Source organism: Nerophis lumbriciformis, linkage group LG18 (assembly GCF_033978685.3).
Source record: "Nerophis lumbriciformis linkage group LG18, RoL_Nlum_v2.1, whole genome shotgun sequence".
NCBI lineage: Eukaryota > Metazoa > Chordata > Actinopteri > Syngnathiformes > Syngnathidae > Nerophis > Nerophis lumbriciformis.
Genome location: NC_084565.2, coordinates 105,894 through 119,746, shown reverse-complemented (window position 1 = coordinate 119,746; position 13,853 = coordinate 105,894). Strand labels below are relative to the sequence as shown.

General features: G+C 42.0%; 1 protein-coding gene across 6 annotated transcripts in view; it reads right to left on the bottom strand.

Annotated features, from left to right (window-relative positions):
• The window catches only part of evi5b (ecotropic viral integration site 5b), an 86,403-nt gene that overhangs the window by 28,857 nt on the left and 43,693 nt on the right, over positions 1-13,853 (bottom strand). For 4 of the 6 annotated variants that reach the window (XM_061977428.1, XM_061977427.1, XM_061977426.1 and 1 more), the window contains 9 exons: positions 10,304-10,528; positions 10,154-10,228; positions 7,703-7,828; positions 7,500-7,643; positions 7,346-7,435; positions 7,178-7,275; positions 4,931-4,991; positions 4,820-4,873; positions 1,871-1,903 (listed from right to left, as the gene is read on the bottom strand). In XM_061977428.1, coding sequence (XP_061833412.1) covers positions 1,871-1,903; positions 4,820-4,873; positions 4,931-4,991; positions 7,178-7,275; positions 7,346-7,435; positions 7,500-7,643; positions 7,703-7,828; positions 10,154-10,228; positions 10,304-10,528 — 906 coding nt within the window. The remainder of the gene's footprint in view (positions 1-1,870; positions 1,904-4,819; positions 4,874-4,930; positions 4,992-7,177; positions 7,276-7,345; positions 7,436-7,499; positions 7,644-7,702; positions 7,829-10,153; positions 10,229-10,303; positions 10,529-13,853) is intronic. The other 2 variants (XM_061977429.1, XM_061977431.1) reach the window with 1 other exon arrangement.

Sequence of the window (13,853 nt, the reverse complement as noted above, 5' to 3'; positions counted from 1 at the left end):
CCCCCACCTTGGCAGAATCTCTGCAAACATGTTTTGGTCTGCTCATTTATGAAAAAATAACATTTTGTGTTCAGTAGTTTTCATTCAACACAAGCAGAAACACTGTGTGTATTTGTTGTGCTATGATGCCATCTTTTATATTTGTTGTGCTATGATGCCATCTTTTATATTTGTTGTGCTATGACGCCATCTTTTATATTTGTTGTGCTATGATGCCATCTTTTGTATTTGCTGTGCTATGATGCCATCTTTTGTATTTGTTGTGCTATGACGCCATCTTTTATATTTGTTGTGCTATGATGCCATCTTTTGTATTTGTTGTGCTATGATGCCATCTTTTGTATTTGTTGTGCTATGATGCCATCTTTTGTATTTGTTGTGCTATGATGCCATCTTTTGTATTTGTTGTGCTATGATGCCATCTTTTATATTTGTTGTGCTATGACGCCATCTTTTATATTTGTTGTGCTATGATGCCATCTTTTATATTTGTTGTGCTATGACGCCATCTTTTATATTTGTTGTGCTATGACGCCATCTTTTGTATTTGTTGTGCTATGATGCCATCTTTTATATTTGTTGTGCTATGATGCCATCTTTTGTATTTGTTGTGCTATGATGCCATCTTTTATATTTGTTGTGCTATGACGCCATCTTTTGTATTTGTTGTGCTATGATGCCATCTTTAGGATGTCTTTGCTCACTGCAGGTGCTGCAGTGTCCTTATATTTAGTACTTTCAACTGGAAGTAGAAGTGCCATTCCATCTTCTAGCCGTCAATAGCATTCTACTATTATGGATTCTTCATTCATCACTCCAAGCAACGTTTGTGTTTTACAATATAACTAAAACTATTCTTACTTACTAAAGTGTCCCATAAGTGATGTCTGTAGGAGTGTTTTCATGCATATTTGTATGCGCTAGTAATGTAATCAGGCTAGCGTCGTTAGCATTAGCTAAAATGCTAACATGTTTACGAGTATCTGTGCTAGTATTATTAAATTACAATGGCATTATTTTGGTATTGTTTCAGTTTTATAAATTCACCAAGACGTCAGCGTGGAGTTATTGAGTCTGTTTAGCTGATTGGAGAGCTAGCTTGCCCGGCTAGTGGGTCCATGACCATGACTTCTGTTTTGTTTGAGCAGCCGTTTTACTGCCCTGTTACAGACACCGTTTGGAAACAAGTTATATAAACATAAACATTTACAAAATATTTCTGTGTTCACAACGTATATATCTGCGGCTTATAGTCCGGTGCGGAAAAATATATTCTTTTAAATTTGGCGTGTGCGGCTTATAACTGGTATGCTCTATAGTCGGGAAAATATGATATATTTCAAAAAATTATAATGAACAAAAGAACATTTTCAGCACAAATGTTTGGGACAAGTTTAGGGAGATTTAAACAAGTTGGGGGAAATAATACTTTAATAACATATTAGTTGTTGTGCAATACAGAGGTCAGTGTTTTTATGCTTTATTTGTCTAATATGTTGTTAAGTTTTTAATTTCCTATATATAAAAAGCTGCACTGCAACAAGGTCATTGTGGAATAATATAAGTCTAACCTATCCTAGAACAGACAAAACATGTCAGTGTCATTAGAATATTTTCAAGGACAAGGGGGGCCTCCTAATTGTAGTAATGGCAGCATTTTTTTACAGTAGGCTGCCCCCTAGTGGCTAACATTGTAAAATACATGCTGGCTTCTTCAGTTGACTTCTGTTGAATTTGATTCTGATTATTTCATGCATGGTTATTTCATTGAAATAATCACTAAGTAACAATTAACTCTAGGACTTGAATTATACTTAGCATGCGGTGCTACAGAGGCAGGCGGGGGAAGGAGACAAAGAAATAAAAGTACCTGGATCAATCTATCTGCCAAGGAAGCACTTTCCTACAAAACACAAATATGGAGAAGAGAGCAGAGACACACCAGAGGACACTTTATAGCACACAAGATCACTGGGAAGAACTTCATTCTCCCTGTTGCCATGCCAGGTGTGTAGGCTGAGTGGGAGGAGCAAGTGTGAGTGACATGACATGAGTGGGAGGAGCAAGCGTGAGTGACATGACATAAGTGGGAGGAGCAAGTGTAAGTGACATGACATGAGTGGGAGGAGCAAGCGTAAGTGACATGACATTAGTGGGAGAAGCAAGCGTGAGTGACATGACATGAGTGGGAGGAGCAAGCATGAGTAACATGACATAAGTGGGAGGAGCAAGCGTAAGTGACATGACATAAGTGGGAGGAGCAAGTGTAAGTGACATGACATGAGTGGGAGGAGCAAGCGTGAGTGACATGACATAAGTGGGAGGAGCAAGCGTAAGTGACATGACATGAGTGGGAGGAGCAAGCATAAGTGACATGACATGAGTGGGAGGAGCAAGTGTAAGTGACATGACATGAGTGGGAGGAGCAAGTGTAAGTGACATGCCTTGAGTGGGAGGAGCAAGCGTAAGTGACATGACATGAGTGGGAGGAGCAAGCGTGAGTGACATGACATAAGTGGGAGGAGCAAGCATGAGTGACATGACATGAGTGGGAGGAGCAAGCGTAAGTGACATGACATGAGTGGGAGGAGCAAGCGTAAGTGACATGACATGAGTGGGAGGAGCAAGCGTAAGTGACATGACATGAGTGGGAGGAGCAAGTGTAAGTGACATGACATGAGTGGGAGGAGCAAGCGTAAGTGACATGACATTAGTGGGAGGAGCAAGCGTGAGTGACATGACATAAGTGGGAGGAGCAAGCATGAGTGACATGACATGAGTGGGAGGAGCAAGCGTAAGTGACATGACATGAGTGGAAGGTGCAAGTGTAAATAACATGACATAAGTGGGAGGAGCAAGCGTGAGTGACATAAGTGGGAGGAGCAAGCGTGAGTGACATGACATGAGTGGGAGGAGCAAGCGTGAGTGACATGACATAAGTGGGAGGAGCAAGCATGAGTGACATGACATGAGTGGGAGGAGCAAGCGTAAGTGACATGACATGAGTGGGAGGAGCAAGCATAAGTGACATGACATGAGTGGGAGGAGCAAGTGTAAGTGACATGACATGAGTGGGAGGAGCAAGTGTAAGTGACATGCCATGAGTGGGAGGAGCAAGCGTAAGTGACATGACATGAGTGGGAGGAGCAAGCGTGAGTGACATGACATAAGTGGGAGGAGCAAGCATGAGTGACATGACATGAGTGGGAGGAGCAAGCGTAAGTGACATGACATGAGTGGGAGGAGCAAGCGTAAGTGACATGACATGAGTGGGAGGAGCAAGCGTAAGTGACATGACATGAGTGGGAGGAGCAAGTGTAAGTGACATGCCATGAGTGGGAGGAGCAAGCGTAAGTGACATGACATTAGTGGGAGGAGCAAGCGTGAGTGACATGACATAAGTGGGAGGAGCAAGCGTAAGTGACATGACATGAGTGGGAGGAGCAAGCGTGAGTGACATGACATGAGTGGGAGGTGCAAGTGTAAGTGACATGACATAAGTGGGAGGAGCAAGCGTGAGTGGCATGACATGAGTGGGAGAAGCAAGCGTAAGTGACATGACATAAGTGGGAGGAGCAAGCGTCAGTGACATGACATAAGTGGGAGGAGCAAGCGTGAGTGGCATGACATAAGTGGGAGGAGCAAGCGTAAGTGACATGACATAAGTGGGAGGAGCAAGCGTGAGTGGCATGACATAAGTGGGAGGAGCAAGCGTAAGTGACATGACATGAGTGGGAGGAGCAAGCGTGAGTGACATGACATGAGTGGGAGGTGCAAGTGTAAGTGACATGACATGAGTGGGAGGAGCAAGCGTGAGTGACATGACATGAGTGGGAGGAGCAAGCGTGAGTGACATGACATGAGTGGGAGGAGCAAGCGTGAGTGACATGACATGAGTGGGAGGTGCAAGTGTAAGTGACATGACATAAGTGGGAGGAGCAAGCGTGAGTGGCATGACATGAGTGGGAGGAGCAAGCGTAAGTGACATGAAATAAGTGGGAGGAGTAAGCGTGAGAGACATGACATGAGTGGGAGGAGCAAGCGTAAGTGACATGAAATAAGTGGGAGGAGTAAGCGTGAGAGACATGACATGAGTGGGAGGAGCAAGCGTGAGTGACATGACATGAGTGGGAGGAGCAAGCGTAAGTGACATGACATGAGTGGGAGGAGCAAGCGTAAGTGACATGACATAAGTGGGAGGAGCAAGTGTAAGTGACATGACATGAGTGGGAGGAGCAAGCGTGAGTGACATGACATGAGTGGGAGGAGCAAGCGTGAGTGACATGACATGAGTGGGAGGTGCAAGCGTGAGTGACATGACATGAGTGGGAGGTGCAAGCGTAAGTGACATGACATGAGTGGGAGGAGCAAGCGTGAGTGACATGACATGAGTGGGAGGAGCAAGCGTGAGTGACATGACATGAGTGGGAGGTGCAAGCGTGAGTGACATGACATGAGTGGGAGGTGCAAGCGTGAGTGACATGACATGAGTGGGAGGTGCAAGCGTGAGTGACATGACATGAGTGGGAGGTGCAAGCGTGAGTGATATGGCAGCGTGCAAGAGTCCAAAAAAAGCCCTGAGCTTCCACGGACTGCGGGTCAGTGACAAAAAGGTGGTGGGAGTTACAAGATGGAGACCGATGATCTTCTCGTGTGAACGGTTCTAAACACCCGCTTCATGCTGAAAACTACACGGTGCAGCCCGGCATGCACAAGTACACCGTCGGCCTCCGCTAGTAATGACGGGGCCCCTCCGCTGGTCCCCTGACGACCACGCATGGCCAAGACTTTCAGCTGGGTTAGTGCGAGAGGAGCTCACCTTCTCCAGCGTGTCGATCCTCTGCTTGAGGAGGCGATTCTCCGTCCGCAGCCTCTGCAAAGAAGGCAGGAAGTGACATCGTCCTTCACAGAACACGTGGCGGACACTCACTTTTATCTCAACCTGCTCCTCCATCTCCTTGCTTTTGATGCTGGTGTACTCCTTCTCCAACCTTGGGAGGCAAGACCAGAAGGTGAAACAGGTGGTGTCTCTAGTAACTAAGTACAAAAGTACTTTTTATTTGAGGTGCACGTGAGTCAACACACACAAGCAGAAACAGTTCGGAGACTCGAGGGAGAATGGACCTACAGTTTGGACACACATTCTCCTCAATATAAGTTAAAACTGACAAAATGATTGACAATGTAAGTTAAAACTAACAAACTGATTGACGATGTAAGTTAAAACTGACAAAATGATTGACAATGTAAGTTAAAACTGACAAAATGATTGACAATGTAAGTTAAAACTGACAAAATGATTGACGATGTAGTTAAAACTGACAAAATGATTGACAATGTAAGTTAAAGCTGACAAAATGATTGACAATGTAGGTTAAAACTGACAAAATGATTGACGATGTAAGTTAAAACTGACAAAATGATTGACGATGTAAGTTAAAGCTGACAAAATGATTGACAATGTAAGTTAAAACTGACAAAATGATTGACAATATAAGTTAAAACTGACAAAATGATTGACAATGTAAGTTAAAGCTGACAAAATGATTGACAATGTAGGTTAAAACTGACAAACTGATTGACGATGTAAGTTAAAACTGACAAAATGATTGACGATGTAAGTTAAAGCTGACAAAATGATTGACAATGTAGGTTAAAACTGACAAAATGATTGACAATATAAGTTAAAACTGACAAAATGATTGACAATGTAAGTTAAAGCTGACAAAATGATTGACAATGTAGGTTAAAACTGACAAACTGATTGACGATGTAAGTTAAAACTGACAAAATGATTGACGATGTAAGTTAAAGCTGACAAAATGATTGACGATGTAAGTTAAAACTGACAAAATTATTGACAATATAAGTTAAAACTGACAAAATGATTGACAATGTAAGTTAAAGCTGACAAAATGATTGACAATGTAGGTTAAAACTGACAAACTGATTGACGATGTAAGTTAAAACTGACAAAATGATTGACGATGTAAGTTAAAGCTGACAAAATGATTGACAATGTAGGTTAAAACTGACAAAATGATTGACAATATAAGTTAAAACTGACAAAATGATTGACAATGTAAGTTAAAGCTGACAAAATGATTGACAATGTAGGTTAAAACTGACAAACTGATTGACGATGTAAGTTAAAACTGACAAAATGATTGACGATGTAAGTTAAAGCTGACAAAATGATTGACGATGTAAGTTAAAACTGACAAAATGATTGACAATGTAAGTTAAAGCTGACAAAATGATTGACAATGTAAGTTAAAACTGACAAAATGATTGACGATGTAAGTTAAAGCTGACAAAATGATTGACGATGTAAGTTAAAGCTGACAAAATGATTGACAATGTACAAACCCCATTTCCATATGAGTTGGGAAATTGTGTTAGATGTAAATATAAACGGAGTTTGCATGTTCTCCCCGTGACTGCGTGGGTTCCTTCCGGGTACTCTGGCTTCCTCCCACCTCCAAAAACATGCACCTGGGGATAGGCCCCTCCCACCTCCAAAGACATGCACCTGGGGATAGGCCCCTTCCACCTCCAAAGACATGCACCTGGGGATAGGTTGATTGGCAACACTAAATGGTCCCTAGTGTGTGAATGTGAGTGTGAATGTTGTCTGTCTATCTGTGTTGGCCCTGTGATGAGGTGGCGACTTGTCCAGGGTGTACCCCGCCTTCCGCCCGATTGTAGCTGAGATAGGCTCCAGCGCCCCCCGCGACCCCGAAGGGAATAAGCGGTAGAAAATGGATGGATGGATGGATAAATATAAATGGAATACAATGATTTGCACACAGACAGAGTACTTACAAGCAGACACAGTGTGTAGACAGAAAAGCAGAGGAGCATGTTGGGCAGCGCACACACACAGAGTACTTACAAGCAGACACAGTGTGTAGACAGAAAAGCAGGGGAGCATGTTGGGCAGCGCACACACACAGAGTACTTACAAGCAGACACAGCGTGTAGACAGAAAAGGGAGAACGGATGCATTTTGGTGTAAAAAGTCAAGATAAAGGTGAAGTTCTAACACTAGCAAAATATGGGTATGGGGACAAGCCTTCCTTCTACGATGATTCTATGATTGATGAAGTCAGCTGCAGTCTTACCCTGCTATCAAGGCAGCGTGTTAAAGTATTTCATGACAAATGTGTCTTCTTACTTCTTCATCTTCTTGGCGTTGTACTTGACTTGATACGCCGCCTGGATGACTTTGTCAGGTCCGCTGTCCAGCTGGTGCGGGACCACCCTCTGGAAGTGCTGCGGTCAGGGAGCACAAGCTGCGTGAGTTCCAGGAACAGCTTCCAGTGGGCGGGGCCTGCTTTCCTACCTGCAGCATGCCCTCCATGTCCAGCTGGATGAGCTCCGCCTGGTTCATCTGCAGGATGGCCAGTCCCACTCGGAACACGATCTCCAGACCCTGACCGGGGACAGCCTGGTTACTGGCCAATGCCCAACAGTTCCCAGAGCCTTGGAGAACCCACCTCATACATGAAGATGTCAAAGATCCTGGTGGCCGCGGGCAGCGGGAAGCAGGTGAGGAAGATAGTGAGGAACCAGGTGGAGGCGTACATGGAGGTGTGGAAGCTCTGTGCCTGGAAGTGCAGGTGGAGCTCCGGCAGATGTTCCTAGAGGGCAGATGTTCACTTGGGCCACCGTGTCAAGGTCTGTCAAGTGCTCTTCCTACCTGGATCATGCACTCCAGCTGGTACATGCAGAGGCCCAGCTCCGCCATGCTGGGCTTGAAGAGCTCTCGTAGTCTGTAGTCCTGCATCAGCTTCACAAAGACGCAGAAGGCCTCCTCCTCTGGCATCTGACATTTCAAAACAATGACACTTCACATTTGGGGATTGTCCACATCCAATATTCCTATCAATCACATATTATATTCAAACAAGTAGTGATGCTGGGGGAGCGTTTGGCACACTCACTAGCTGTATTGACACTGTGTTAAAAAAAGTTTTTGACTTGGTACTTTATTGTAATACATTCTGTACAAATAGCTGTGCAGAAATAAATATGACATGTGCCAAATAGTCAACTGGAAAATAACTATTCAAATGATCCAAATTTTCCCTTTTCTTAGTTCCATTTATTTCAATAATGGCGGCAAAAACTCCACTTTTCCAACTTCTTCCGGTACGCAGCGAAAGAAAGAAGAGCTTCCTGATAAAGTTTGGCGCTTCCTGCCCAACGACACAGCAGCTGTATCAGTCACCTTTCTTAAAGTGACACACACATGCTTCAAGTGTCCTTCACTGAACAATCTTACAGTCTGAAACAGCACACACATGAAATGATCACACATGCTAAGTCTCCAAGGCGGGAAACACCCAGTAACAAACGTGTCCGCATTTGCTGTGTCATGAGCTTACTGTAACTTAAACTAGTCTTGTGAACTGATGTATTTAAAGTGAATAAAGTAGTGCAAAAAATATTGATTTCTTTGCCATTGAATGCTGTGGAGCACATTGTCCATGTTTGCGTAAATAAATACTGTGTTCTCAAGTAACCTTTATGTCATCTTTTACAAGATATTGTTGTTTGAAAACCATGCTAACTGGCACGGCGGGCGCCATCATAACTGCTGGAATACAATTTGAAGGAAGCGACAAAGTCGTGTCGTGACGAGGATCACACAATGAAGTATCTTAGTTGTTCAGACACTGATGTGTTTATTAGGGCTGCGAATCTTTGGGTGTGCCACGATTCGATTCAATATCCATTCTTGGGGTCACGATTCAATTCAAAATCGATTTTTTTTTTTAATTCAACACGATTCTCGATTCAAAAAGGATATTTTCCCGATTGAAAAGGATTGTCTATTCATTCAATACATAGGATTTCAGCAGGATCTACCCCAGTCTGCTGACATGCAAGCAGAGTAAAAAGCTTTTATAATTGTAAAGGACAATGTTTTATCAACTGATTGCAATAATGTACATTTGTTTGAACTATTAAATGAACCAAAAATATGACTTATTTTATCTTTGTGAAAATATTGGACACAGTGTGTTGTCAAGCTTATGAGATGCGATGCAAGTGTAAGCCACTGTGACACTATTGTTCTGTTTTTTAAATGTCTAATGATAATGTCAATGAGGGATTTTTAATCACTGCTATGTTGAAATTGTAACTAATATTGATACTGTTGTTGATAATATTCATTTTTGTTGGTTTGTTGTGTGTGGTGTTTGTGTCTCCTCTCAATTGCTCTGTTTATTGCACTTCTGAGTGTTGCTGGCTCGGCTTTGCTTTTGGAATTGGATTGCATTGTTATAGTATTGCTGTGTATTGTTTTGTTGGATTGATTCATTTAAAAAAAAAATGAAAAAAAATGAAAAAGAAAAAAAAAATGGGAAAAAAACTTAATACAAAAAAAATAAAAATAAATCGATTTTTTAAAAATGAGAATCGATTCTGAATCGCACAACGTGAGAATCGCGATTCCGAATTCGAAACGATTTTTTCCCACACCCCTAGTGTTTATACAACTTTAGAGTAGATTAGGGGCGGTATAGCTCGGTTGGTAGAGTGGCCGTGCCATCAACTTGAGGGTTGCAGGTTCGATCCCCGCTTCCGCCATCCTAGTCACTGCCGTTGTGTCCTTGGGCAAAACACTTGACCCACCTGCTCCCAGTGCCACTCACGCTGCTTTAAATGTAACTTACATATTGGCTTTCACTATGTAAAGCGCTTTGAGTCACTTGAGAAAAAGCGCTATATAAATGTAATTCACTTCACTTCACTTCAGTATGTCCTTTCTTCATTTGGAAATACCTTAATGTCTCTTGTTTTCATGTTAGCATATAAGCTAGCGAGCTGGCGCCAGTCAGTCCATAAGTTTATAAAAGTGCAGTAAATCACGTTTTTCCGGTCATTTTAATTTAAAACGATAAAAGGTGGCTCAGAAGGAAGAGCGGCCACGCCAGGTTCCTGGTTTGAATCCAGCTTCCGCCATCCTAGTCCTGGCCGTCGTGGTTAGCGCCTGGCATGGCAGCTCTCGCCATCCGTGTGTCAACACGACGTGGAATGTAATGAAGCGCTATATAAATGGAGACCCTCCCTAGCACCTATAACTCCTGTGTATTATGCTAGACTTCTTTCTTCACTCGGGGTGAGGCTGAATGAGCGGTACCTGCATGAGCAGCAGCCCGACGATGAAGGCACTTCCTTGGCAATAACCCACCTCGCGGTCCACCAGAGAATAGGCCTGAGCAGCAAAAGGTGCATTGCAACATTAAGCAGGCTTGAAACAATCCAGGAGTCAAAGAAATGATGGCAACACCTTCATGACGTTGAAGAGGACCTCCTGGCCAAGGCTGTCCTTCTCCTTGAAGAAGTCGTGCTCCGGGTAAGTGCGGGCGATGTCTCGGCGAATCAGCTTCTCGCAGGGTGACGTCATCTTCAGGAGGTCCGAGTACTGGTCCTTGATGGTCATGTTCTGGGCGTTGCATAGCAGCTGCCACACGATGGCCCGGAAGTGGTGCGGGATCCCTTTTACCACCAGATCCTGGGGAAAGGAGGCGGATCAGACGGGATAAATGTGGTTCTACTTCCTTTCTGGCGCTAAATAGGTCTGGCGGTGTACCCAAGGGATCAATACTGAGCCCAAATGTGTTCTTACAAAAGGACTTAAAGTGAGTATTATTTGCAGACCATGTTCAGGAGAGAACACAGAGGTGAGTGGGAACGCTCCCATGCTGAAGTTGAACTGGAATGCTGACAGAATGTAGTAGGAATGGAAGAAGGTTGGAATGCTTTGAATGTTGAAGAGTTTGGAACTTGGGGAAGAGTTAGTTTGAATGTCCAGGATGAGTGAAAAGTGTTACCGTATTTTCCGCACCATTAGCCGCACCAAAAAACCACAAATTTACTCAAAAGCTGACAGTGCGGCTTTTAACCCGGTGCGCTTTATATATGGATAAATATTAAGATTCATTTTCATAAAGTTTCGATCTCGCAACTTAGGTAAACAGCCGCCATCTTTTTTCCCGGTAGAACAGGAAGCGCTTCTTCTTCTACGCAAGCAACCGCCAAGGTAAGCACCCGCCCCCATAGAACAGGAAGCGCTTCTTCTTCTACTGTAAGCAACCACCCGCCCCCGGAAGAAGAAGAAAAAACGCGCGGATATCACCGTACGTTTCATTTCCTTTGTGTGTTTACATCTGTAAAGACCACAAAATGGCTCCTACTAAGCGACAAGGACCCGGTTCATGAAAAGACGCAATCTCTCCATCCGCACACGGATTACTACCGTATTTCACAGCAACTGATATTCCTGTGAACCGCACTGTGGAACGGGAGCACGTACGGTGAATATTCGCACCACAGGGAATGAGAAGTCATCCTTCACTGTGGTTCTAGCTTGCCATGCTAACTTCCACCCATGGTGATATTCAAAAGGAAGACCTTGCCAAAAGAGACCTTTCCAGCCGGCGTCATCATAAAAGCTAACTCGAAGGGATGGATGAAGAAAAGATGAGCGAGTGGTTAAGGTAAGTTTAAGTTTACGCGAAGAGGCCGGGTGGCTTTTTTCACGCAGCTCTGTCCATGTTGATATACGTATGTTTGTGATTGCACATTTGCGTACATTTTGGGAGTGAACAGAGTTGTTAGAACGCTGGTTTTTAATATATTATTAAAGTTTGACTGACCTATCTGACTGTTTTTTTGACATTCCTTTAGCGCAGTTAGATGCGGCTTACAACACGGGGCGGCTTATTGGTGGACAAAGTTTTGAAATATGCCGTTCATTGAAGGCGCGGCTTTTAACCCAGGGCGCCTTATGATGCGGAAAATACGGTAGTTGGAATGGTTTAAATAGCTTGAAAAATGTGGAAATTGTGCAACTAGGAATGTCCCATTCATTTCAATGGGAACTTCCTGGAAATTTGGGAATTTTGGGAAAGACGGGATATTTTTGAAAATTATTAGGAGCATGAATGTTCTGAATGAGCTGAATTGTTGGAATTGTTTAAATCGGTCAAGAAATGTTGGAGTAGTAACAGTTTTTAATTGAGAAATGGTATTACAGAATTTCAGGAAAACCAACTTGGTTTTTTGTCCTGACTAAAAGGAATGTTTTGACAGTGGAACGCTTGAAATGGGTTGAAAATGTGAAAGGAGTCATCGCACTAAAAAAGGTTGGGAATAAGGTCAGAAAAAGCAGGAATTCCTTGAAATGAGTTGAACGTGGAAAATTGGTAGTTTGAATTTCCAGAATGAGTTGAATGTGTTGAAGGTGGAATGGTTTGAATCGGTTGAAAAATGTGGAGGTTTGAACAATGGATTTCCTTTAGAATGGGGAACATGTCCATAAAAAGTAGGAATTATAGGAAATACAGGAATTTTTTTTATAATTGTTGAAAGGGAGCACACAATTCCTGAACAGTTTGAATCGCATAAACTTTGAAAAAAGTCCCATTCTTTTCAATGACAGTTTGATTTCAATTTGGGAATTTCCGGAAAAGCGGGAATTTTTTTGAAAATGCTAAAACATTTGAATGTTCTGAATGACGTTGGAATTTTTCAAATCGGTGGAGAAATGTTGACATAGTACCATTTTTAATGGAGAAAATAGTAGTACGGAATTCCTGGAATTTCGGGAAAACCGAGAATTTTTCCAGTTCAAAAAACAACTTAGTTTTTTGTCCTGATTAAGAGGAATGATTTGATGGTGGAACGGTTGAAGTGGGTGGAACATGTGGAAGGAGTAGTCGCCAGAAAAAAGGCTGAAAAAAGGGTTTGAAAAAACGGGAATTCTGGGAATTCCTGGAATTAGAGCACGCCAAAATCTGGAGAAGAAGAAGAAGAAGAAATGGATGAATTTTGGTGTAGAAAATGTTCATTCACACATACTAAAAGAAATGAACACATTAAAGAGACACAAACAAAGTCTTTGAATCTCAGTAAAACTAAAATAATGATATTGGGTAACAATAGAAAAAAGACAAAAAGTTCAACAAATGTAATTTCTATAATAGATGATGAAATGAACTGGATATCGCATTTAAAAATATACAACAATAAAGTAGCAGGAAACACTTCAATAATGAATAAAGCAAAATGTGTTTGGACCAAGCAATAGAAAATTGATGGATGGAAATACACTTCATTCACACTGTTACATCTACTACTCACTAGTGTTACATATTAGTGTACATAAATACACTTCATTCACACTGTTACATCTACTACTCACTAGTGTTACATATTAGTGTACATAAATACACTTCATTCACACTGTGTTACATCTACTACTCACTAGTGTTACATATTAGTGTACATAAATACACTTCATTCACACTGTGTTACATCTACTACTCACTAGTGTTACATACTAGTGTACATAAATACACTTCATTCACACTGTTACATCTACTACTCACTAGTGTTACATATTAGTGTACATAAATACACTTCATTCACACTGTGTTACATCTACTACTCACTAGTGTTACATACTAGTGTACATAAATACACTTCATTCACACTGTTACATCTACTACTCACTAGTGTTACATATTAGTGTACATAAATACACTTCATTCACACTGTTACATCTACTACTCACTAGTGTTACATACTAGTGTACATAAATACACTTCATTCACACTGTTACATCTACTACTCACTAGTGTTACATATTAGTGTACATAAATACACTTCATTCACACTGTTACATCTACTACTCACTAGTGTTACATATTAGTGTACATAAATACACTTCATTCACACTGTTACATCTACTACTCACTAGTGTTACATATTAGTGTACATAAATACACTTCATTCACACTGTTACATCTACTACACACTAGTGTTACATATTAGTG